This window comes from Pagrus pagrus (genome assembly GCF_965226575.1).
Source record: "Pagrus pagrus genome assembly, chromosome: 13".
NCBI lineage: Eukaryota > Metazoa > Chordata > Actinopteri > Spariformes > Sparidae > Pagrus > Pagrus pagrus.
The window spans coordinates 22,133,411-22,157,520 of record NC_140197.1 but is presented as its reverse complement, the minus strand read 5'-3'; the positions used below and the strand labels follow the sequence as shown (position 1 = coordinate 22,157,520).

Below are 24,110 nucleotides of genomic sequence, written 5' to 3'. Positions count from 1 at the left end.
TGATCTTACAGATAATTATGCTGTGGATTAAACATTAAACAACTTTACAGTATGAAGTAGTAAAAATTAGCACAACCTTAAACAACCAACTGCACTAGTAAAATGCAGCATACACATTTATGCAGGAGTAATATTAATCCAGAAACATCATATATAATGTATATAGAAAACTGTTGGGGACCTGGTATTAGCACTTTTACTTACACAAGGTTTTGAATGCAGGTCTTTTACCTGTAATAGACTATTTTCACAGTTATTTTCAAGTGTGGTATTGTTACTATTACTAAAATAAGGGATACATACTGTACTTTTTCACACCACTGGATATAACAGTTGTATCAGTAGCTAATAATTATTGTCTTCCACTATGCTTTGGTAAATATAAGCTAGCCTTCATGTTTCATCCTACATGTTAGCTAACTACATGCTCATTTTCTAATAGCTACCTTAGTAGCACAACATTTTTTGTGTCACATTTGTCGAAACATTCATTAGGCTAGTAGTTTAGTTTAGCTAGTCTAGTTAGTTTTGCTAACTTTTTGTATTAGCTTAGCTGTTAGCTCACCTGTTGCCGTTGCGGACCTGTTCTGCGGCAGGTGGGTGCTGCTGAGCTCCTTGTTTTAATCCTCATTTTATCTTCTTCTGAAGAAATTAATCCATCAGCCAGTTTTGTTGAATGTTATATTGGTAATTACTCTTAAACAGGCGTTGAACTATGCACAGACAATCCTTTATGACTTTTATCCAGCGTTAGAGACCGGTCCTCCATCACGAGTAAGATTCCCAAACTGATAAATCAATAACAAAATGGCGACCAAAAGACGTTTGCTTGGTTCTGGCAACAGTAGAAAAAAATAAATAAATAAATAAAAGCACGTATAAAATTAAGAAAGATGAATTAACCTCGCCAAAAAACTGAATTATGGTGATGATGAATGACAAGCAATATTTTTGCAACAAAAATAATTACAATGCACAAAAAATTAGTTAGGGATATTGAGATATGGGTGCATATGTGCATGTGCATGAATGTGCAATAAAAGTCAAATGAAATGTGTTTGGGGACCAAAAATATTAACAAAACACAAAATAAAAATTCAGATATGTCGCAGAATAAACAACCAAGTGAAACGCTAAAATATCCCAATATCCTTTACTAATTCAGAGTAGTGTAAAAGTGAAAAATGCTCATGCACGTCAAGAAAAGAAAATATGGTTTGACATACAAATGTGCAGTCAAATAAACTCTGCAGCAGAAACACTGATGGCTTTCATTAAAGCAGGGTATTCTCTATGTGTTGAATCCCCTACAACAATAACAGAAGAGTATCTAATTTATATTTTCATGTCAAACACACACTCGTTTACACACACCGACACACACTGTCAGTCGATCACACGGTCGTTCTCCCAAATGAAATTGGCTGTGGTCTCAGACAGCTGCAGGGTTTGCTGGTTTCTTAACAACTTAATTAAGCAAATCTCCCCTTTTTCCACCGAGGTAATGAGCGTAGTTTTACAGGGATTAAACGGTCTCCAGAGTTGAAAATAAGGCTTTATGCTCGAGCAATCTTATCTCCCTTTATCCATCCAGCCAATATCCTATCCTCAGGATTATTAAAAGGCCTTCCCACATTCTTCTTCTCCTTTTAATTTGAAAGGTATTAATGCTAAAACGCTTAGTGCAACATTCAGAAATATGAGTAGGGGCATACATTTGCCTCCTTGACTTGGATTAACATTGACAGCAGATAATCTTTCATACAGCTAAAAGGTGTCAAAGCATGTGTATGAACGCAGATTACAGAGGGAAAAAAAAGAAAAAGTGTCCTATTCAGCCGACCATGGGCCACCAGACATGCAAACTTGGCATCAAGCTGAACTCTACTGCAGGTATAAGCACCACTCCTGCATGACATATTTTTGCATTTCGGTGTTTTTGATGATCGGCTCGAACATGTTGCTCTGAAATCTCCCACTGGTGGTCAGCTGGGAGTGATTCTGAAGGACGCAGCAAATCATTCACATAATTTTCATACTCATCAAACAGTTCAGCTACCCCCTCTGCCCTGCGAGGGAGCATCTGCGTCGGCTGCGCTTCTGCACGAACACACACAAACACTGCAGGGTTTTTTCTTTCATGTGTCGCCCCTCAGTAGACTGCATGTAAATATATGCACTGTATTATGTGACATGTTGAGAATGCATAAGGGAAACTATACAGTGCAGAGGTACAACAATAAAACAACATATTTTTTATCATGTTTCTTCTAATTTTGAAGTTTAAAGTTTAGTCTTGACTCTGGAAAGACTAGTAGACAAAACAAACTCACTCCGAGTCCATTTAGCAGTTTTCTTGGACTAATTTGTTCAGTTGAGACGCTGTGGTTTCAAGCGTCAGTCTCAATCATTCAAGAAATTAACTGCTAAATTTCACGTGCATCAGTGTGAAATTTTGTTTTTATAAACATGAATTCAGTGTGAACAACTGTAGCAACCCAATTGCCAGAATAAATGCCGACAAAGTACGTTTCTGAAAAACCACTGGTATGTTTTATTTCTTTATGTTGCAACATGACATATTTAAGGTTCAGTTTTCAATTTTATCTTGTGACGACACTGTACTTACTCTGGTTAGGTTTAGGCACAAAAAACACTTGGTTAGGGTTTGGAAAACATCATGTTTTGGCTCAAAATACCTGTTTTGGTCACCACAAACACGGCTGGAGATGTCACACTTACAAATGTTAAGACCCTGTCTCAAACAGAGTCAAGAATGACCTTTGAACCTGAATGCTTTAGCCAATGTAGATGAGTCATGTGATATGATCCATTAATGCTTTCAAGACTGGCCACTCTGCTTTCCTTCTCAGCTTCTTCGCCACCAAAATAAAAGCATGTTCAAGTCTCTCAACATGAACTTCGATTGCCACTTTTCTCTCCTTTGTGGGTCATCAACAACTTCAATTGAAAACTTTTTAAAAACAAAAAAGCTTTTGGATACTTCCAGCCCCTTTATCCAAATCTCAGAGAGTTAACAGTACTTTACATCAGAGATGAGAACACTCTCTTTCCTCTCAGGACTCAAAACCCAATAAACCAAATCTTTTCAGATCAGTAGGCACCTCTCTTACCATATGCATGACTAGACTGCAGGGGTAATTACACTTTCAGACCATCTTAATGGATTATGAAAAATAATAAGCTGTTACCAGGAGATAATTAGGACGTGTAAGTACCAGAGTTGCTGATACTGGGCACAGCTGATTGTCACCTCTGGTGAGAGGCGATTGGCGTTTGAGGGCATATTATCCCAGAGCGAGAGCGATCGCTGCAGACCTGCTGGAACCGAGCCCGACTCTGTGGTCTTAATTGGTAGATGTACAGATAAGGGAGGGAGGAACCCCCCTTAAAACACACATAGACAGTTTCAAAGAGCCTTGTTCTGGTCAAATTAAGTTTCCCTCCAATTAAGAGTTTAATCATCAGGCCTGTACGCTCTCATAAGCTCATGAACTTGACTAATGATGTCCACGAGGACTTGAACTGCCAACTAGGGCGTTAAATGCTACCCCCTGCTGGTATTCAGACTAGCATATACTATGTACTCGTACTGATATACTGCAGCAGTGGTCCCAAACTTTTATGGCTACATAAAAAAAAATGCTTACTTGTAACCCCTCGTCCCAGGTAATGGCTTGAGTGTGGTTAAGAGTTGTGAGCATTTGAATTAAAGAGGGATTTTGGGAGGATTTTAAGAGGCAGTATCAGCATTTTTCGTGAAAATAGCAGAGTAAAAAAAAAAAATCATCATAAATCTTTCCTTTAATTTTCTAGTGCAGCAGCAGCTGCTCCCAACACCGCTCTGAAGTGTTGGCAGATGTTTCACAGAATAGGGCAGCAGAAAAAAGTGTCCTGTTATTTATTTTTATTTGAGGAATTCTGTTATTAGAAACTCAGAACTGTGAAATGCTTTCACAGTATCATCCGATCTTGGATTCTGGGATACTTTCACCTCTCGGTCTCTGAATAACTTGTGATAAGAAGCGTCGAGCAGATGTAGCTTCAATTTAAGGGGTCACAAGTCAGAAAACACTGATCTGGCAACCCCCAAGATTTATTTTAGGACCCCTTTTTTGGGTCAGTGCCGTCCTTAAGGCTGCATTCAGATAAAATCAGAGGCCTGGAAAGCGTTCAGTTTACGGCCCGAGGCTTGGAAGTAACAACTCTTTCATCTATCCTCAACAAGTTTGCGGAGTACCTCTCCTCCCCTGCTGGTGCAGTCTCCGGGCAGCCACCAAGCAACATGATATATATTTTATATTTGAATGTTTGTGGATGTGTCTTTTGTTTGGCCTTTATGACACCGATCATGTCACATCAGAGATATTTTGTTTGGGAAAGAGGGTTTACTCCGGGTGGAATTGAGCAACTGAACTGAACAGACTGAATTTCTGTTTTGTGTTGCTTGTGGCTTTGACCTGACATGAACTCAAGTGAGAAAAGGGTATTTTCTGTTTTGCATTTGGACTGTTGGGATTGGCTGAAAAGGACATTTTCTCTTGTTGGACACAGGGCTGGTTCATGCATCCATGTGGAGGGTTGACTTCTCAAACTTCAAATTTAACACGGTTAGAGTTAACGCTGACTGGCAGCCCTTAAACACATAATCAATCCACTGCACAGCGCTTAGAAGAAAACATGAAAACCTTCATTAAAGGCTAAGTATATGATTAAGATACATTTATGCTGTCATTAATTACATTTTGTGTAAACAGCTTGAATGACAATACTGTTGACCAGCCGGTCTGATTACTGGCTCATTTGATTGGCCACCACAGCATGACAGGTTGTGTTTCTCCAAAAAGTTAACTCCATTTCAGCGTTTGGCTGAAGAGCTGCTGTATTGCTTTTTTGTTAAAGCAAGCCTCATTAAGCTACCCACACTCAAAATGGTTTGGGAGGACAGGCAATTTCACCAGAACACCTGATTTGGTGACTTACTTGTTGTTTTCAGCTCTACATTTGAAGTGAATCAATGGCTGAGATAGCAGTGCTGACTTTCAGTTTACATTTGAGGAAATTCACATCGATACCGGGTGAACAAGGTCGCCTCAGCTCAACCCAAATGAGCACACACATCAAGGATGGTCTGTCCAAATGACAAAAACAAAACCTATAATATGCAGAATTGAGATTTCAGCCACCACAGTGTAGGTTTGAGCTTCTTAAAACATTTTAAAAACTCAACAGCAACATATCTTTCCAGATGCATTGTCCCAGTTCCTCTGGATAATTCCCTGTTAAGTTTTCATTCATCTGCAGAATGGAGTACTGAAAACTCTTCACAGTGAGGGGCGTGGATTATCCACAGAAACCAGGACACTTTGTTTTGTTTTTGGAAAGATATGCTGCTGCTGCTGCTGCATTGTTTAAATGTCTGTTCCCAGTGGTTTGAGCACCAAAAATAACATCAGAAGACTCAAAATCTGGACAAGGAAACCCAAAACTGTAACTGTAAGGATGAGTGTCCAGTGTTATCAATGATGGACTTAAACTTTCCCCAGGTTTTGAAGCAGAAGGACAATATCAAGGCTACGATGCCAACACTATTTAGTCGAAATGGATGCAAACACCATCAAATGTGAGCTGAATGTCATCACTTTAGCCTCGTGGTCATTGTCAGCATAATTTCAGATCAAATGTGCAGCAGTACAGCGCCAAAACAACAGAGAATGTGTCACAGTCCAAATACTCGGGCTGTATTGCAAACCGTAGTTCAGCCGATCAACAGCATTTGAGATGATCATCAGCATTCTCACTCTTCCAAAGATAAACCAGATGATTGAAGCAGCTGCATTTATACAGAAAATGACAAAGAGGCAGAGGATTAACCTGAATCTGTTACAGTGAGGCAGAGGAGTGGAGGAGTCTGGATCTGGGGCTCAGATTCAGTTGGGAAAGCCTCCATAAGAGCCTGTTAGTCACAGTGCGACTCCACCCTGATGCTCTCTGCAAACAGGGCTGAGTAAACACTTTTTTTGGTCAGGGGGAAACCACATGGGACTCTGAAAACTACTTCTCTGCAATCCCTGCCCCTGAAAACTCTCAGATACACCTCTTAGTGCATGGTAAACAAGCCCAGGGTCACAGATTAACTCCACTCTGAGGCTCGCAGAAAAAGACACTGCCGAAAGTCGAGGGCAAGGACAGGAAGGAAGATAAATATGAAACAGACAAAGAAGCCTCACCTCACTTTCAGTTTGCATAATTAGGCAAATCAATGTGGTGGAGATTAGTCCTCCATTTCAAGGTCACTGAAGCAAGTGCAACAAAAGGATAAGAATATGAGCAAAGCTAGGGGATCTCATTGTTAGTGCACACTCTCAGACAAAAACGAGCTGATTTTCAAAGCTTTGTAATTAATTAATGAGCATGTGTTGGCTTCGAGTGACACATCAATCATCAGTGATGCATAGAAATGACACAGCAGCAACAAATTAACTTCAATGTGGTTTTAATGAACCAGATAGAGCACAAAAAAAGTACGACATGCACACATTTTCAGTTCTTTAGTAGTCGGAGACGTGATGTCAGGAAAACAAAGGAGAACATCTTCACTGTTAGTCAGTCGTGAAATAACTCGAGTCAGTCCGTGCGGAAGGTTTGCTGACTTAACGTTTCGTCAAAGGCTGTAGGTGTCCTCAGGTAACTCTCCCAGGAGCTCATCCAGGTCGTCGTCTGCACAAGAGACAGAGAAACAAACAATGTGGAACTCGCATCAGATTCAACTGGCATGGTAGTGGTAGTACATACCTAGGATTAGTGTTTTTGTGGCATTCGTTAACCTTTATTTGATAGCTTAAAGATACAAGGTTCAATTATTTATCGTTCTACAACACAAGGTTGTACTACAAAATGTTTGCTGCAGTCTCTTGATGCTGCTCACAAAAACCACAAGATCATATAAAGGGCTGTAACGGTCATTAACCACCAAAAGCAAAATTGTCGGACGGATGAAAAACAAAGTGATCCATTTCTGCTGTTAGAAATGTAAAATGTGGCCAGGGGAAAGACCACACTGCGGTTTAGTCAATGGACTGCAATCAAACAGTGCATTACAATTATGCCTCTCATTTACCCAAACACACACACACACACGCACACACTCTTTTTATCATCATTGATTTTCACATGTGGCATTTCAAGATCTTATTTACAGCTTTTTTTTGTATTGCTTTTATTATCCTTCATTCATTATTTTATTATTTTAACTACCCATTTTTTTTAATCACTTGCAAAGCACTTGATTTGTTTGAAAGTTGCTGTACAGATCACGTTTCATTGATTGATGATTGATGTGATCAACAAGTGAATTTGAGCTCCTCGTGATCCGAGGAACAAACCTTATTTTTTATTTCTGATCTGTTAATGGAAGACGATTGAAGGATCCTCAAAGGTGTTAGGGTTCATCCCGATACAGTAAGGTCATGGCTTCTCAAAGTCTGGACCGAGCTCGTAGCTCGTGTTATAAAACGTTTTCAATTTTGAATTAATAAATCGTTGGTGACGTCGTTCACTGCAACACTGAAAGTGGTTTTAATGTGACTTATTTCCCTGCTGTCGACATCGTTGTCACGGTGACGTTTACTACTGGAGAGCGGGAGAGTGTCACGTGTCATGCTCTCGAGTTCAACTGTAAACGTTACACCTCAAGATTTTGTTGTCGGCTCCTAAATCTCAGATGCATGACGTGCCTCGTTTTCTCTAGGACACAATTTCTACAACAAGCGTTAACGTAGCTGTCAGATTATGTCTGAGTCAGATACTGAGTCCGGGACATCACGGTGCATTCAAGTGCACCTCATAAACTCAGAAATCTATACTCCAATGGCCACAAAGGTTGTTAAAAATGGGAAAGTTTAGATTTTTTTGCTTATTTTTCTGTGTTGAAATACAAAGTTGTTTTTTTGGTCTTTCACTACAGCAGTTTTAATAACTAGCCATAACTGACCTTGAATAAAAATCCGATGAAGACCTACGTTTGAAAACCCAAAAATTATTTTGTTTTTTTTTTTTGGTCTGATGTTTCCATTAATTTTACTTGTTCAGCACTTTGTGACATTATTCTGTAAAAGGTTCTGTATCAATTAAACTTCACTTACTTGTAATATCTGACTGGATTTTTATCTGGATTTCACTACTGTCGCTAAAAACGCTTAACTTTACTCGTCTTTCGGTTTCATATCAATGTAAATATGAATATGTAAGAGTTGGCTGCTGACTGACGAAGCGTGTAATTTAAAATACAAAAAATTCAGGCTCCGCTGCTACATGCCTGTATCGTGAATCATCATGTGCATCTATTTTTTGACGTTTTACTGACTGAATAATTAAAAAAAACAACTTCATCAAAATGAAAAACGGTCTGGCTGCAGCTCTGGTGCATGACAATGCAATCAGGAGCCTCTTTGTTTTGCTCCAGTCAGATTGGGTTTGGGGTCAGCGAGTCAAATGTTAATGTCTCAAAATGTTGCCAGGCGGTGTTGCTGTTTTATTCAGCAAAACTTAATTTTCCTGGAGTGTGACACTCGGCAAACTCAAGATGTGACTAGAATTAATCTCTCTCTCTCTCATCACCATGTTATTACCCCACCTGCATCCCAGCCTGAGTTCTGTGGTGCTGGGTTCCCTGCAGGCTCTTGTGGGCCTCTGCTTGAGCCTGCTTTAGTGTCTCTGGAGGTTTGGGGGTCTTCGCCTCCCTCTGTGCATTTTTCCCCCTCCTGTCCCTCGTCATCCTCCTCGTCGAACACCAGATGCATCCGAGACACGGGCTCCCGGAGGACGCTGGAAGACCGAGCGGGTGACGGCAACATCGGCTCCTGGATGGGGAATGAAATAAAGATGTCTTGTGGGGACAGCTGACAGGTTGACAGTTTTAATATCTGTTGGAACGTGCTATTCTTGTTTTTCAGCTGACAGTCGTGGTGCTCACCAGGATGAGCGGGGGGAGCTGAGTGGAGGTCAGACTGACTCCATCAGGGGCGTAGATCCTCAACAGGTTGTTAGGCGTCACATTCAGGTAATGGTTTCGATGGGAGGGGGAAAACACACCCACCTGACCACAGAGGGAGCAGAGAAGTTGGATTTGAACATTGAACATTTAGTTAGAGCTGAAATAGAAACAGTAGCGGTGAGTCTTACTTGTTTGAGCAGCAGTACAGCTCCGACTTTCAGCTCATCCACTCTGTCTTCTAAGAGACGCCGATGTACTGTTCCCTGAATCTCCCCTTCAGTCCAAAAGATTATGAACAGAACAATGGCAGTAATTAGCAGAACAGCAATAAAAGGTTGTAAGACATTTATTCGTACTCTAAGTTACAACTGACTGCCCTTTTTAAATTGACAACTTCACTTACTGTATGCCTTTAATAATAATACAGGTTAATGAGGCAGCCTCGTGTATCAAGCATCAGCACATCCTCAGAAATCAACACTACACGTCTGCAAGATGCACAGCAGAGGCAGTGTAGGGCCAGCATGGGGACATGACTTGATCAGGGGTCAGTGAGCGCGTCAGCAGCAGAAGGGACAACGGTGACGGCCTGAGTTCTCTAGTGTGTTATCTAGTGGTATCCTGCAGTAACAGGTGTAGTATACAGGCAAGTGTGTGAACTACTACGTTCACAATGCAGCCGTTTGTCTGCAAGTTGAGGTTTGGGTTAAGGTTAACGTTAGAGGTAGGGGCTAGTGAATGATGTCAACATGGGTCCTTAAATATATTCAAGAGCCAAGAAACAAAAAAATGATTAGTATTTCCACGAGAGAAATAACTCAAGCCATTAAGTAGCTGATTAACTATCCTGCCGACAGATTAATGGACTCATCTTTTTCAACACTAGCCTATAATCACCACCAGGCTGACTGCAGGAAGAAAAAGCTGCGAACCTTTAAGCAGGTGGGAGGCACATTACTGACAGAACGGTCCCTCGTGGTGTCAGAAGCACTTAACACCCTCCCACTGCTGATGCCAATCTATGGCAATTGAATCACTAATAAGCACTTAAGTCCGGTGTTGAGTAAAACATCCACTGCTGAGTGTTAATAATCAGTGCACCCCCTGTGGCTGCTCTCTGGGGGCCATGGCAACCAGCTCAGCTTAGAGCTGGATCAGACAACAGGGTGAGAACTTAAGACAAGAGCAGGAAGAGGGAGAGAGGCTTCCGGTTGCAGAACAGATGTGACGCGAAGTGAGTGTATATTGTATATAAGCTTACAGTATATCCGTGTGTGTAATCGAGCGTGTTACTGTGGCTGAACTCTGCTCCTGTACCATGTAGAGCTCAATCAGGTGGGTTGAGTCAGTGAGTCAGTGAGCAAATGTCAAATGCGAAGCAGCTCACAGCTTCAGCGCAACCTCTTTATTCACCGTCACTTAACACCGTTTATTTGGAGCTTGAAGTGTTTTTACCAGCTTCGAGATATTATAGTGTGAGTGCATCTGCTACCTGTCGGGTCTTTAAACACGGCTTTGGCATCAGCATGAGTGTGGATGATGCTCTTTAGGAGCACGGCCATGTTGGGCACTTTGTTTCTTGCCAGCTGTTTCAGCGCGGCCTGTAGAAATGAGGGAAAACAAACATTATATTATTGTTGAAAGCTGTCATTGATTTCCACCCACATTACCGTAGCGTGTAAACATTTCTGCAGCTGTAATGGTCGATTCAAGACAACAACATGAACAGAGTGGAGTGAGAAAATGAGTGGAGGCGTGAGGAAATTATTCATCAAAACGGACAGGTCTGCACAGCGCCCAAACAAAGTGTGGACCGGCAAAGCCAGACTAGCTTGCATTCAGTAATTGGTGAGTGCTGTTGGCATTCAGTAGTTTCATTATCATCCACAGACAGTTTTATGGGTTTTATTAGTATCGACAATAACACGAATATCTTCAATATCAAAGTCTTTTGAAAAGCAAAATGAAGACAGACACAAACACATGTATGTCCTTGGGTGAGTCCTTGCTCTCCTTATTTCAGTAATTAGAATATTTTTTAAGTCAGGAAACTAAAATTTGGAAAGAATACGGTTTTAATAAAAGCCTTTTTTTCCTCCTGGTCTTTATTTTTTTCTTTTCAGGTCATCAAATTATCAAAAGACTCAAAGTAAACATCTTATTACATCTTATTGTGATATCAATTCATAGATTCATTGACTGTCTGAAACTTAAAGGGTAACTCCACCAATTTCACACATTGTGTGTTCACATGTCTTGGGGAGTTCAACTGCAAATAAATTAATCTTTTCAGTAATTTTTCTTACTGAAATGTACAGATTTGAAGCTGTTCTTCATTATATATGATAGTGAACTGAATATTTGGGGATTTTGGACTTCTAAAACAAGCAATTTCAGATGTTTTATAGACAAAATTATTCAAGAAAATAATCTTCAAATTACATCAATCATAAAAACAATCCCTAAACATTTGACTCAAGCCGGGAAAAGATACATTTCTCAGTAATATTTTAAGATTTCTGTAGACAAGTTTATTCAAATAACAGTTTCACAACCATTTAGATAATTATCTTAAGTGGTCCATTTGTAGAATTTGTCAAATTCCTTCCTCTGCGTCATCTGGTGGTTGTATCCACACCACTAAATATTATTCATATATTTAAATTCAAGATGTCGTTCAGTTTGTCAGATTATCGCTCATCTGAAAAGAAATCTAAAAACTTTATTCAATAAAAACAAAAGTCGGCACCCCTAACGACACACAAACATCAGGGCTGCTCCGGGTTTGGACGATTTACTGAAAATAATATTAACATCTGTGAGCAGTGGTTACTGTTGGGATCAGGGAACATGTCATTGTTCAGTCAACACAAGTGAGGAGAGCTGTGTGTTCATATGTTTACCATACAAACAGAGATTTTGGGAAGCCGAGGTTCATTTAAACGGCTCAACCTGAACGAGCTCAGCCAGCGTCTTGCCAGTGACTCTGTTATTGTCATGGCTGTTGACACAGGCTCCGTTTTTACATGCACAAACATGTTTAAGCGCACTCAATGACTAATGCTGGGAAATATTGGTAAGTTATTCCACAGAGTACGACCCACGGGGAGAGCAGAATAACAGCAGAGACTCCATTAGAGTGATGGATGAGTGATCGTACTGTTTATAATTACAAAACACCTCTCGTACAGCTCCTGCATTTGTCCTGATTATGTCAATAGACCTCCAGCAGTGACACTAGGTCTGTTATGATGGAGGATAAATACTAAAAACACTGCTTGACCTAAATAAAAACATACTTGAATTGAGAGGAATTAAAAACTGAATTTTCTGAATTGCTCGATGACCTTTAACTGGGAAACTGTTTGACTGCATTTTGTTAATGATGCATTTACATCTGTAAGTGAAAAATTGTGCCGTGGTCATGGAAGATCACCTTTCGAAGCACCATGACGACGCTGTAGGAGTGCAGGAAGCACGACGGGTTCCTCTCATCCAGTCCCATCTCTGACTTCATCGCTGCCCAGGCACCGCCGCTGAAGTCTTCTTCCTCATTCTGAGAGCTGGAACCCTTTGAAGGAAACAGTTTATACGTATTCTTTATTTTAAACACTCGGCCTAATTATGCTCAGAGATGGTCAATAACGGAGAGCATACGCTTTCCTTTTATCTTATTGTTTATTAGTTTTAGGACATTTTAATTATTATCCCTTTTTCTTTCTTTCTACTTAAATTTTGTGATAATAAATACGTATGGCATTCTCATTGTTTACTGTTGGTACTAATGATAATAGCACCCTTTAATGACATCACACTGTGCACACCAGCAGTGAAAATATCAGGTTTGTGTTTTAACTATAAATCCTTTATCTCTCTTCCAGGGTGGCTGAAATTCATTTTAAATGCAGGCTTGAACACTTTAATGTCTGGTTTTGTACATCAACACAGTCGGTCATGTCACAAATGTCACGCAGCAAGTTGTAATTACCAAATTATAAAAGCCACAGATGTTTCCACGAGCTGTTGTTGAGAAGCCTAAACAAACGTCGTGAAAGAATGTAGTCCTGTCAACTGCAGACGGGAAAATTATGAGTTACTGCTCCTCGTGCTCCACAAGCAAAAGAACAAGGAAATGTGCCTGCGCCATATGTTTGGTCAGCTGTTGCTGCTCTTGTCACAATAACTTAATAAAAACATCAATTCTGTGAACGCTCTTCGATCCAGTTTCCTGTATCACTTACGATGTTCAGTGTTGCAGAGAGCCAGAGCCTATCCCAGCATGCATTGGGTGAGAGGATGAGGAGGGGGCAATCGTGTCATCAAGGGCACTCGGTTCCATTGATGATAAAAACATTTTTTAAAAAATACATCTCAATCTCGAAGCAGGAATTCCCTAGATGGACCTGAATGCAACATTGAGTGTAGGTCAACGTAGGAGGGTTTGTACTACAGAGGAGAGAATTTGAGACGAGGATGCACGACCCGAAAACAACTTAAGGATTCATCAAGAAAAGAATCAACAGATGGATCCATAACAAGTCAGATCGTTTTTCGGAAGATAAACAAAATCCTTATCCAGTAAAAATAAGCTTCCCTTGGTTTTGTGCATATCACTGTTTCTTTGTTGTTATTACCTGGCTTGGAGGTCGGGCCACAGCACCGTGAGCAGGAGTCACAGGAACACAAACAACTATTTCGTCAAGGCTCTGACCCTGCGGCTGAGAGAGAAGAATCAAATTATTACCTGGCGTCATGATGGAAAAACAAACACATAACCGTTAGATTTCCTTGACTGTCATTTCATTAGATCTGAGGTGAGGAAGAGCACCAGTGCTGGGTGAGACCAACCTGCTCTGGCAGGAGTCCAGCGGGACCAGGGAAGCGTCGCGTCCTGGATCGGTGAGGCTCAGAGCGGGGTCTCTTCTGGGGAAGCTTATTGGAGGCAGATACCAACTGAACCAGGCGGTTAGTGAGGACCGGTGTGTGAAGGGGATGAGGGCTCAGAGAGGAGGAGGCGGAGGGGGAGGGTGCTGAGGAGACTGTTTCAAAGAGGCTACGTGCCTGAGGGGAGGATGCTGGAGTTGACCAAGGTCTCTGTGGCTGCTGGGGCCTGTTGAGAGTCCTGGGAATGGGGCTGGGGGCCGGGGAGGTTGCAGTAAGGCCACGGAAAACAGTAGGAGTTCGCGGAGGGGCAGGTCGGAGATTTGGAGATCTAAAAGGAGTGGAAAGAGTCTGAGGAGGTTGGTTATGGCGTGCAGCGCTCTGATCCGGTCGTGTCTGAATCCCTCCACAGGTCGGGGGTCGTAGCGTTTTGGCAGAGGATGCAGGCTCCATGGCGAGCGCAGGTGGGGCAGGAGGTTGAAGCAGCTGCCCATTCTGGCGGTCACACTCGTCGAGGTCTGCCAGGTCAACATCCCAATCATCAAAATCATCCTGAGCCACGCAGGGCCTCAGCGGCCCGTCTGTGTCAGCACGACTCTGTGCTGATGCCAAATTAGGCTCAGAGTGATTCAGCGTGGGGCGAGGCTGAGCTGAGGAGGAGGAGGAGGAGGAGGAGGAGGAGAGCTGTCTCAAACGCAGAGCAACAGTTTGTCCAGCAGCAGTGTGTGTGCTGCTCCTTGATGCTGTCCCATTACACAGGGCAGCTGATCTCTCCTCGGCCTGCACCAGGCAATTTTTCTCCGGCTCTCTGTGAGCAACAGAGGAGGCCCGCAGAGCACAAGATGACACAGCAGCTGCCACATCGGCTGGTCCAGACGCTGAGCGGCCAGCCCAGTCTGTCCCCAGCAGGTCCTGGGAAACACACACACACACACACACACACACACACACACACACACACACACACACACACACACACACACACAGTGTGAGAGAGGGGGAACAGAAGGAGCACCATTATGTTACAGAAACTGAACAGACAGTTAAGTATCAGTTGAAATCAGGTGTGTTGGGAGTCTGCTGGGCATCACCTCATCATCAAAGTCCTCGCCAATACTGAACAGGCCACTTAATTTGCAGGTCTGTAACAGAGTAAACACACCGATGAAATGTCCTCACAGCATGAGCAGCAATAAACGTCCAGATTTAGCAGATAAAGTCGCCCTGTTGACTAGAAAATGTTTCACCTGTACGCTTGTTAGCCTGTGCTAGCTAACTTAGCTCAGATTGTTTTTACTTTGCTGGACTGGGTCACTTACCATCGTCCTGAGATATCGCGATGACAGCCGTGTTTGGTTAGTTTGGACGGGTACACCAAACCAATTGAGACATCGAATGCCATTCAACAACAACTTAAAAATATGTTAACCGTTGTTTTTACAGTATTTTGACAAGAAAACGTTACTAGCCAGCGAGCTACATGCAAACTTAAGGTGGGCTGTGCTGCTGCTCAGTGCCGCGCCGCCACGTTCAAACACGACGTGATGACGTCGGAGTGTTGTTACAAAGAGTGTTGAAGTAAAGCGAGAGGACTGTCTCCTAATCGCGCTAGCCAACTTCCGTTTTCGTTGTTTTTCGCTAAACTACAACGCGTTAACTGCTTTTTCTGTGCTCTTACGTTGAATTAAAACTATTCTCACGCCAAAAAATGGCGAATACGTGGAATTAATGGTTGAGTTGAGACACAAAGTTGAGGGGTTCAACAAAAGAGGCTACTGTGGGTTACCTGCCATAACTGGCTTTCTTTTTAAGAATATAGTATACTCAAACTCTAAAAGGAGAGGACAGAAAGTCAACCTCCCACTGTTAGAGCACTAAGAATTAGTTCTGAGCAATATACCGATATTATATCATGATCGTGATATGAGACTATGATGTATATCGTTGCAGATATAGGATCATGCTGCTGTGCTAGCGATGTATACACTAACGCTCCCCCGGTGCTCTGAGCTCCCAGTCCGAACTGACCTAACTAGCTAAGGCAGCTACAGTTAGCAGCAGTTAGCGGTTACTGTGTGTTATATGCTGCCCCCTCCTTGTTTTGGAAATGAATTTGAGAGGTGGACAGTTCTTACATATTGCACCTTTAAAGGCTGCATCACGGTAAAGTGACACAACCAGACTGTTCTATTTGCCTTCATCCACATTACTGACGATTATTTATCAAAAATCACCCCATACATAACTCAAACAATAAAATACCTTGATTATAAAACCTTGATGCTTTTAAATGACCCATGGATGTCTTTAGTTGTATGCACATAGCATATTTTCAGAGTGTGCAGCGTTCACAAGCCCTGCAGTATTCCTTGATTGTGCCATTCACACTCGGCCAGCAGCATCTCCTCCTAATAAGGCCTGTTCCACGCGTTGGTGGCCGTGGTTGTCATGGAAGCTGAGGAGGACGTCCCTCTGCTGCTTTTGTGGTAGCACAAACAGATTTCAAGCTGGTCCCCCACTTCTTGTGACTCCACCTGCCAATAACGAACACCTTCTTTTACACCTAATCGATCCCACTGGGTGATGTTTTCTACCGCTCTCCTTTAATTGGTTGTCGCTGTCAGTCCTAAAAGAAGTGAAACTTCTTGGTCCTCCGCCTGCAGTTAGTTCCAGCTCCCCAAGGAGACACTGTTACAGCCTGGGATACACAGTTTTGAGAGGTCAGTGCTGAGTGCTGCTTTTGTACTGCACACCTAAGCTCCTCTGAGGGGATAAATGTTGGAGGCAGAGCGACGGTCTGTTCCCAGCTCCCATTTTTGCCAGTGAAAGCATCTGCATTTGCTCGGCCTGGTTTGTATTTGATTTCTAGGTCATTATTTGCCAATTATGAGGCTCACTGTTGTCCATCTGCTCCTAGAAAACTGACTGAGGGGATTATTGTCTGTATACACTATGCAGTCTTGTCCCAACAACTGATTTCCTGCAATAGCCTACTTAAGCAGTACCTATAACTCTGCATATTCCTCTATTTTCTATAGGCTTCAGTTCGAAAGTCAATAGGATGAATCACTCTTGAGATAAGTCTTCTCCAAACTCACCATGACATGCATCTACTTCCAAAATAAAAGCTCTGTTAATGTCCCTGGAAAGCTGCATCACATACATCCAGTAGAGTTCTGACTCTCTTCTTTAAAGGGGAGGCATTTGATAAAACCAACAAAGAAACCACCGATAATATGTGGCAAGGCAAGACATAATTTCATTTTGTTTACATGCCGCTGGGCCACTGCAGCAACCTTATCTGGATCATCAGTCACCCCATCTGCAACCGCCACAGTGACTTGCAGTTGGAAGGAGCAGCACTTTCTCTTTCTGGAACCAGCTCCAGTCTCTGCAAACAGAGATTTTAAAATATGATCAATCTGAACGTAACAGCAACACCTAAAAACTTTGATCCCCAGATATCTTGTCCATTAGCATTCGGATCGTACTGGGGGCATTACAGATGTCAAAGGCCATTCAATCGACCTCAAACCACCTGCGGCCTGTAGTAGCTGCTTTTATTTCTGCTATGACAGTCTCAAACTGAGAAGGAGTGACCCCTTGCTACACTATGGTCAGGGTTGTTAACTTGAAAGTTGAAAAAAATGGAAGTCAACACCAAACTCAAAAGTTTGAAATAAACTTTTAAATCCACTTGGATGAGAAGTCCTTAAAAAGCTGAGAAAAATGGAAATTTGTATTTAAAAATGGGGCAAATGAAGCTGAAGATGTTACAAATAGACTGTGTTGTGAATATATTTTCAACCGATACCAGATTATCCGTTGGCCAAAAACCAGTGATGCATTGTTTTTCATCAAATTCCCATCAGTTTTACATCATGAGGATTCCCTCCGCCATCCCACAAACTGGCTCTCCCCCGCCAACTGCTCACTACCTCCCTCTGAGACTCTTTTGCATGACTAGAGAGGAAAGAGAAAGAGAGGAAATACATGAAATCAAGGATGGTTTCACACTGCTGTTTCCTGATTATTACTTTGAAATCAGATAGAAGCTGTTGATGCCAGAGGTTTCATCAGGTTTGGTTGTCCCTGATCACCTTTCAACACCAAACACTGTTACTGTCTGTGCATTGAAAAAGTTGTGAGGTCTTCTTTGACTACATTGAGTTGCTTCTATCTTGACACTTCTTGGTTCTTTGCTTGAGATGGCTGTTTTGGGGACATATACCCTGGACCAATACCGCCATGTGGTGGCCATTTTGGGTAATACAAGTGTCAGCTTGCATTCTGTTCTATTAATAACTAGTGCTGAAGCTGTTTGAGCAACAATCTCGTGGCCGTGTCCACAAATGAAGGGCATTTAATGTGGAGTTCAGCTTGTACTAGTTGAGATAAATTGGAAGGAAGACTGATTTGAGTTATGAAAGTTTTTACTTGAGGACAGCTTGGACCTCTGTGACTCACTGCAGTTCCAGGAAAGGGTGAGTGTGAAAGCAAAAGTACTGTAAAGGCTGTAGGCTGACATTTATCTGAACAGTGCTTCCTGATGCTTCAAAGGCAAAACCCTGCTGCTTTAAAGAGTTTTCTATATGGACTTGAGGCTCACATGTTGACTTTCAAACCTGTCCTCTTTGTACACCTTGTCACATGTGAACTCTCTGGTGGGCTCACTTTCAGGTGCCATGTCGAAGGAAACATTTCCTTTCACTTCTACCTCGCTGCGCTCTCTCAGGCTGGAGCAGGAGCTCCAGGAGTGGGAGGATGCTCGCCGGGCCTTGGCTCACAGGAGATCCATGACCAGGGCCCCGCTGCCCCGGGCCCCCAGACCTCCTCCTCCCAGGCAGCAGCAGCAGCAGCGCCTCCAGGAGGTCCGGGCCCCTCCGCCTCAGGTCCGCTGCAGAGACACGGCCATCCACAACACCTTCATGTGTGGGGATATGAAAGGAGTGTATGCGGTGCTGAAGGACCCTGGGATGGTCAACGCCCTGATGGAGACGGTGCATGAGGAGATGGTGTGGACTCCAGAGATGGGTATGAGTTCAAGACCTCTTTCTGATAATCCTACATACATACTAATCATACTCTACAATAATACTTTCTGTTTCTCCGTCAGGCATGTGGACGCTGAGCTCTAAGGTGAAGCAAACATCAGCTCTACGTCTGGCTGCCAGCAGAGGTCACGCAGGATGTGTGGAGGAGCTGCTGTTTCGTGGGGCGGAGGTGAACTCTGACCCCGGAGGAAACACCGCCCTCCACGATGCCTGTATAGGCGGCCACGCTGTCTGCGTCCAGCTGCTGCTCTCTCACGGAGCAGACCCTGAACTGCCGGCTGCAGACGGCAGTGCTGCTCTCCACCTGTGCACATCTGCCCAGTCATTCCAGTGAGTAAAAGACGAGATACATTACTATCAATAATCTGTTCTTTATTAACTCCAGATTCATCTCTGTGATAACTGGAGAGGAGTTTTATGTTAATCTTCTCTTACAGAGCAAAATGTTCACCTTTAAATGTAATTTCTTCCTACTGCAGTAATAAAAGTCTTATGAAATCCTAATTTTCTTATAAAAGGGAGAAATGGCTCACCAGGAGAGAGAATATTAGATATTAAAGCTGGAACATGGTGTGATCAGAATCCATGCCTCTTGTCCCAGGTGTGCCGAGCTGCTGTTAGATGGAGGTGCTGAGGTCAACGTGAGGCTGAAGGAGTCCAGGCTCACCCCTCTGCACGTGGCCGCACGGCGAGGCCTGGAGGAGCACGTGGAGCTCTTCCTCGGCCACGGGGCGGATGTGCTGGCCACAAACCGAGAGGGGGAGACTCCTCTGAACGCTGCATGCTCCGGCGCAGAGAGGCCCTCTGAGGCCGGACGCTATTTACGCGTGATTCAGAAGCTGCTGGCCGCAGGAGCCGACCCCAGGACTGCAGGCAGGAAGCAGCACACGCCCCTCCACAATGCATGTGCAAACTGCAGCTCCAGGATTGTAGACGTCCTCCTGCAGCATGGAGCCAGGGCAGATGTTGCTAACTGTGCAGGATACTCACCAATGGACTGTCTGTTACAGGTAGATCATAAGGAATGGCTTTTAAGGATGATTTAGAATCTAAAAGATCAAGTAGAGGTCATGTTTTTTGCTTTTGTGCTTGTTGTTGAAGGTGGTTGAAGATTACCCCGACCAGCAACCGGACGCAATAGCTCGGGCACTTCTGAACCATGGAGCAAAGCCTGTTCCAGCAAAGGTTGACGCAGAAAAATCTCATCTAAATCTAAAGAAAAATCTATCCATCTAAACATGGAATATTCTTTAAAGTTGGACAGATGTGTCATTTTTCTCTCCTCTCTCCAGATGTTGAAGCAGTGTTTCCTCTCTGCTGCCACTCTGGAGGTGATGCTCAACTCATACACTTCCATCCCTCCCTGTGAGTGGATGGACTCTCTGCCCGCTGAGATATACGAGGTGAGCCGTCGGCAGTGTTAAATCACCTTTCCCCTGCAGGTTCACGGTCCGGTGCTCAAGTGCTTTTTGTTTTTGTTTTTCCCTCCCTGCCTCAGGAGCACCGATCCTTCTTCGACTTGGTGCGTCAGCAGAGCGGTCAGCCTCGCTCTCTGCAGCATCTCTGTCGATACGCCCTACGCCTGCGCCTCGGAGCCCGATGTTACTCAGCAGTCAGTGAACTGGACATTCCCAGCTCTGTGAGGGATTACCTGCTGCTGTGTAACGACGGGACGCTCCAGTGACTTCAGATTGTTTATATATTTCATAACAGTACGGTGCCTCTTTGGAAACAAAAGTTATTTTAGATAACAATAACCTGTTTCTGTTACTTCTCTGAAACTAACACTTGTTCTTGTCAACTTGAAATACGTTTAATGGGACTGTTTACTGGTCAAGTGTGAGTGAAATCATTCAGAAGACACAAGTAAACGCAGCTTTACCTCCTGCTGGATTAGTATTTATTTAATTATTTTCATTTATGCTTTATTTATATCATTTATCAAGAAAAACATTCAAACATTCTCTCAAATTTGAGAAAATATCCAACATTTCTAATCTGCGTGATCCCAGTTGTTGCAGCATGTTTATGCCACAAACACCATTGTAATAATAAAATAAAATAATCTTAAAAAATAAGATAAAAATCATATTTTTTCTCTGGATCTCTACATTTAAAGAACAAAATGGAAGTCGTCTGTAACTGATAAGAAACCCCCATCGTTATTAACATCCTAATAAATCACTCAGGCTGAACACCACAGAGAAATATCAGCCTGACAGATTTTGATATCAGCAGCTTCTCCAATATTGAAATAAAGGAAGGGTTTCTCAGTAAGAGTGTCTTTACAAGTGTAGATATGAGTCATGTCTTCAGGGTCAAAGAAGGACACCTCCCGTCTGTCATAGTCCAGCTGGACTCTGTCCCTCTGGAGACTCTTCTCCACTGTGACAGTCTTGCTAACAACCTCAGTGTATTCTCCACTGAGATGAGTTAAACACCAGATTCGGTATTCTGGTGTAGCGTGTCCGACTCGTCCTTCCTGACCAAACCTACATTCCAGACAGGATGATCTCCCACCTCCACCTCCCAGCTGTCTGTCCCTGAGCTGCAGCCCCCAGAGCCCAGAACTATGGCACACCAAGTACATCTCACTGGTCAGATCATCACACACATAAAGCCAGGGGGTTGCAGTGTTCAGGTCCAGAATGACAGGACTGAAATGGACCTTGTCGTTCATCTTCTCCCAGACTCTGAAGGACAGGTTGTCCAGGTGTTTGGCCACATCTATCAGCGCTCCTGAGACCAGCTGTGGATCTGACCGTGAGCACTGGACTCTGGCTCTGGTCTGAGTGGGTTTATAGCTGCTGAGGAGTGGCACGCTGTGTTTCTGCAGCTCTTCTTTAACAGCAGAGATGCTGTCTGACAGAGAGGAGATCTGCTCCTGACTCTTCCTCATCTCTCTGCTGACAGTCCTCCCCTTCTGCTCCTCTTCCTCCCTCAGAGCTGCCAGGCTGGACTCCTCCTCCTCTTTCAGGAACTGGTGGAGCTTGTTGAACTCTGCTCTGATCTGCTTCTCTGCGGACAACAGCTGCTTCTTGGAGAGTTGAACCACCTCATTGTATGTTTCCTGACCATCATGGTGAGGAAAATCACAGACATGACACACTGTCTTCATCCTCACAGAACAATTCAGGCTCTTCTTGATGTTTATTATATGCTTTTATTATTCATTATTGTCTCTGAACACACATGGCAGTTCAGGAAACCTTCCAAGAGAGCTCTCTCGGCCATTTGTTATTGAAGTTATTCAACAGCAGGACTGTTACTGTCTCGGCTCTTGATTGCTAAAAATACTCAAACTTGTGTTTTTCCCGCAGAGATCTCACTGCATTTGTAATGACGCCGTCAAATGTGAAATTCTCCTCCTACCTGAGTCACAGGTTAAATTAACAGCGGGAAATACTGTTGTGTCATTTTGTCACCAGCAGGTGGAGGTGTCAGGATGTAATTCACAGTTTAATATTTTCCTCCTGATTCAGAACAATTTCACGGTACAGGCAGTTGTTTTTCGAGACAAAAACAAAAAATGTTGACCTCTCATGTTTTCTTTCACTAGATAAAGAAAAAAAATGCCAAAAACAAGGAGAGGATTGTGGTATTTTAATCTGACCAGGACTGAACATCACACCAAACCAGTTTTACAACACTTTTTATCTTTCAGTTACTGTGAAAGGAAACGTCCAGTTAGATCAGGGGTTAGCAGCCTTAACTACCAAAAGAGCCATTCTTGCCCCATTCACTCACCAAAAAAATCTGTCTGGAGCCACAAAACACAGCCTGTAAATTAGCAATTTTGTGCATAAAAAGTAGCCAACTTTAATCAAAATACTGTAAAACATACAGCAGCAGCCTAGCTTTAAAAACAGTAAACATAGTTTTTTTTATTATTGAATAAAGCACAACGATATCAGTTCAGGGTCATTCGATTCACTGATAAAATCACAACTTGCTAGAACAGATAGTATTCTGTGTGTAGGCTACGCATTTTTTTCACAATCTATGAATGTAAGAATCACTCCAGGCCTGCAGCAGTGTGTATAAAAATAACCATCATCTTTCATTTTCATGTCATTACTTTGTCAAAGTCACAGGGAGATACTGTGGAGGAGCAAAAGAGCCACATGTGGCTGCAGAGCTGCAGGTTGCTGACCCCCGCGTTAGACAAAATATAAAACACACAGTTAACATGCATGAAAAAAAAAAGAAAAGTTTATTTTGTGCATAAATGTAATCGCAGATGACACAATCTGCAGCAGCTTTTGGAGGTGGTCACAACAGAAATGATTAAATTAAAACTGGATTTATGTTGTTTTGTTGTTGTGATGATAATTGTTGTTGACGAATGATGTCAATGTCGAAAGAGTGCATGAAAACAAATTTCTGGGCGTGATTTTAGACCACAAAATCTGCTGGAAACCTCAGATCCATTATGTTAGAGCAGAGCTGGCAAAGAGCGCTGCAGTTCTGGGGAAAACAAAACACATACTGGACCATAAATCACTGCGCAGTCTAGATTCTTCACTTGTATCAGCATATCTGAATTACTGTGTAAAAAATTTAGGGCAGCACTTACAAAAGCAACTTAGATCCATTATGCACACGTCAAAAGATAGCAATCAGGATAGTACATAATGTGGGGTACAGGGATCACACCAACACACTGTTTCTAAAGTCACATGCAATGAAATGTAGAGATCTGGTCAAATTTAAAACTAAATAAACTGGGATTGTTATTTATTTAATTAACTGGACGATTTGATAGTTATTTTCATATTAGTTGTAAATAATTTGTTTGAATTTGCTGAAATAATATGAGTTAAAAGAAGAAAAGTGAGAAAGGGGTAGATTAATTCAATTAATCAACGCCTTTTTGGTGTCATTTGTGCCTGGCTGTGGCTCAGGGGTAGAGCCAGTGTCTTGTTATTGTAAGGTTGCTGGTTTGATTCCCCTGGTCAGCATGTCAAAATGTCCTTGGCAACAGGCTGAACCCCAAACTGGATCAATATGCTGCGTGGCACCTTGCATGGCAGCCCCTGCCATCAGTGCATGAATTACTGTGAGTTGCTTTGGACAAAAAGTGACTTATTATAATGTATATTTAGTTTTTGGTACATTTAATGGCATATTAATTTATTTATTGAACCATTTATATTTGG

At 42.7% G+C, this 24,110-nt stretch overlaps 3 protein-coding genes and 1 pseudogene across 5 annotated transcripts in view; 1 reads left to right on the top strand and 3 right to left on the bottom strand.

The window, feature by feature from the left end:
- The window catches only part of asic2 (acid-sensing (proton-gated) ion channel 2), a 365,606-nt gene extending 364,814 nt beyond the window's left edge, over nucleotides 1-792 (bottom strand). The window contains exon 1 of the mRNA XM_084371736.1: nucleotides 566-792. The gene's annotated coding sequence lies outside the window, so the exon portion shown is untranslated. The remainder of the gene's footprint in view (nucleotides 1-565) is intronic.
- Nucleotides 793-6,500: 5,708 nt separating this feature from the next.
- On the bottom strand, nucleotides 6,501-15,434 carry hrob (homologous recombination factor with OB-fold). Its single transcript, XM_084371009.1, has 10 exons — nucleotides 15,217-15,434; nucleotides 14,989-15,039; nucleotides 13,865-14,809; nucleotides 13,651-13,734; nucleotides 12,453-12,587; nucleotides 10,509-10,617; nucleotides 9,205-9,290; nucleotides 8,996-9,118; nucleotides 8,657-8,882; nucleotides 6,501-6,741 (listed from the first exon to the last, which is right to left on the bottom strand). Exons 1-10 carry the CDS (start codon nucleotides 15,217-15,219, stop codon nucleotides 6,686-6,688), a joined length of 1,818 nt encoding a protein of 605 aa, XP_084227135.1. The 5' UTR covers nucleotides 15,220-15,434; the 3' UTR covers nucleotides 6,501-6,685.
- Nucleotides 15,435-16,399: 965 nt separating this feature from the next.
- asb16 (ankyrin repeat and SOCS box containing 16) lies at nucleotides 16,400-21,109 on the top strand. Of its 2 annotated transcripts, XM_084371010.1 has the most exons (8): nucleotides 16,400-16,617; nucleotides 18,207-18,381; nucleotides 18,578-18,931; nucleotides 19,014-19,281; nucleotides 19,553-19,961; nucleotides 20,053-20,136; nucleotides 20,244-20,354; nucleotides 20,450-21,109. In XM_084371010.1, exons 3-8 carry the CDS (start codon nucleotides 18,583-18,585, stop codon nucleotides 20,633-20,635), a joined length of 1,407 nt encoding a protein of 468 aa, XP_084227136.1. In that variant the 5' UTR covers nucleotides 16,400-16,617; nucleotides 18,207-18,381; nucleotides 18,578-18,582; the 3' UTR covers nucleotides 20,636-21,109. The 2 variants fall into 2 exon arrangements, with proteins under 2 accessions (XP_084227136.1, XP_084227137.1); XM_084371011.1 differs by lacking the exon at nucleotides 18,207-18,381.
- Nucleotides 21,110-21,120: 11 nt separating this feature from the next.
- On the bottom strand, nucleotides 21,121-22,256 carry LOC311268560 (E3 ubiquitin-protein ligase TRIM35-like; annotated as a pseudogene). The gene has a single exon. The product of its transcript is annotated as an E3 ubiquitin-protein ligase TRIM35-like (transcript).
- Between the last annotated feature and the right edge of the window lie 1,854 nt (nucleotides 22,257-24,110).

What these genes read in the sequence shown, in the direction of transcription:
- asb16 (XM_084371011.1), top strand. Translation starts at nt 18,583, where the DNA reads ATGTCGAAGGAAACATTTCCTTTCACTTCTACCTCGCTGCGCTCTCTC. An exon ending in GGTGTGGACTCCAGAGATGG is followed by an intron (nt 18,932 to 19,013) that starts GTATGAGTTCAA and finishes TTTCTCCGTCAG; the next exon opens with GCATGTGGACGCTGAGCTCT. An exon ending in ACATCTGCCCAGTCATTCCA is followed by an intron (nt 19,282 to 19,552) that starts GTGAGTAAAAGA and finishes CTCTTGTCCCAG; the next exon opens with GTGTGCCGAGCTGCTGTTAG.
- hrob (XM_084371009.1), bottom strand. An exon ending in TGGCCCGACCTCCAAGCCAG is followed by an intron (nt 12,588 to 13,650) that starts GTAATAACAACA and finishes TTTCCTTCAAAG; the next exon opens with GGTTCCAGCTCTCAGAATGA. An exon ending in CGTGTTTAAAGACCCGACAG is followed by an intron (nt 9,291 to 10,508) that starts GTAGCAGATGCA and finishes TTTGGACTGAAG; the next exon opens with GGGAGATTCAGGGAACAGTA.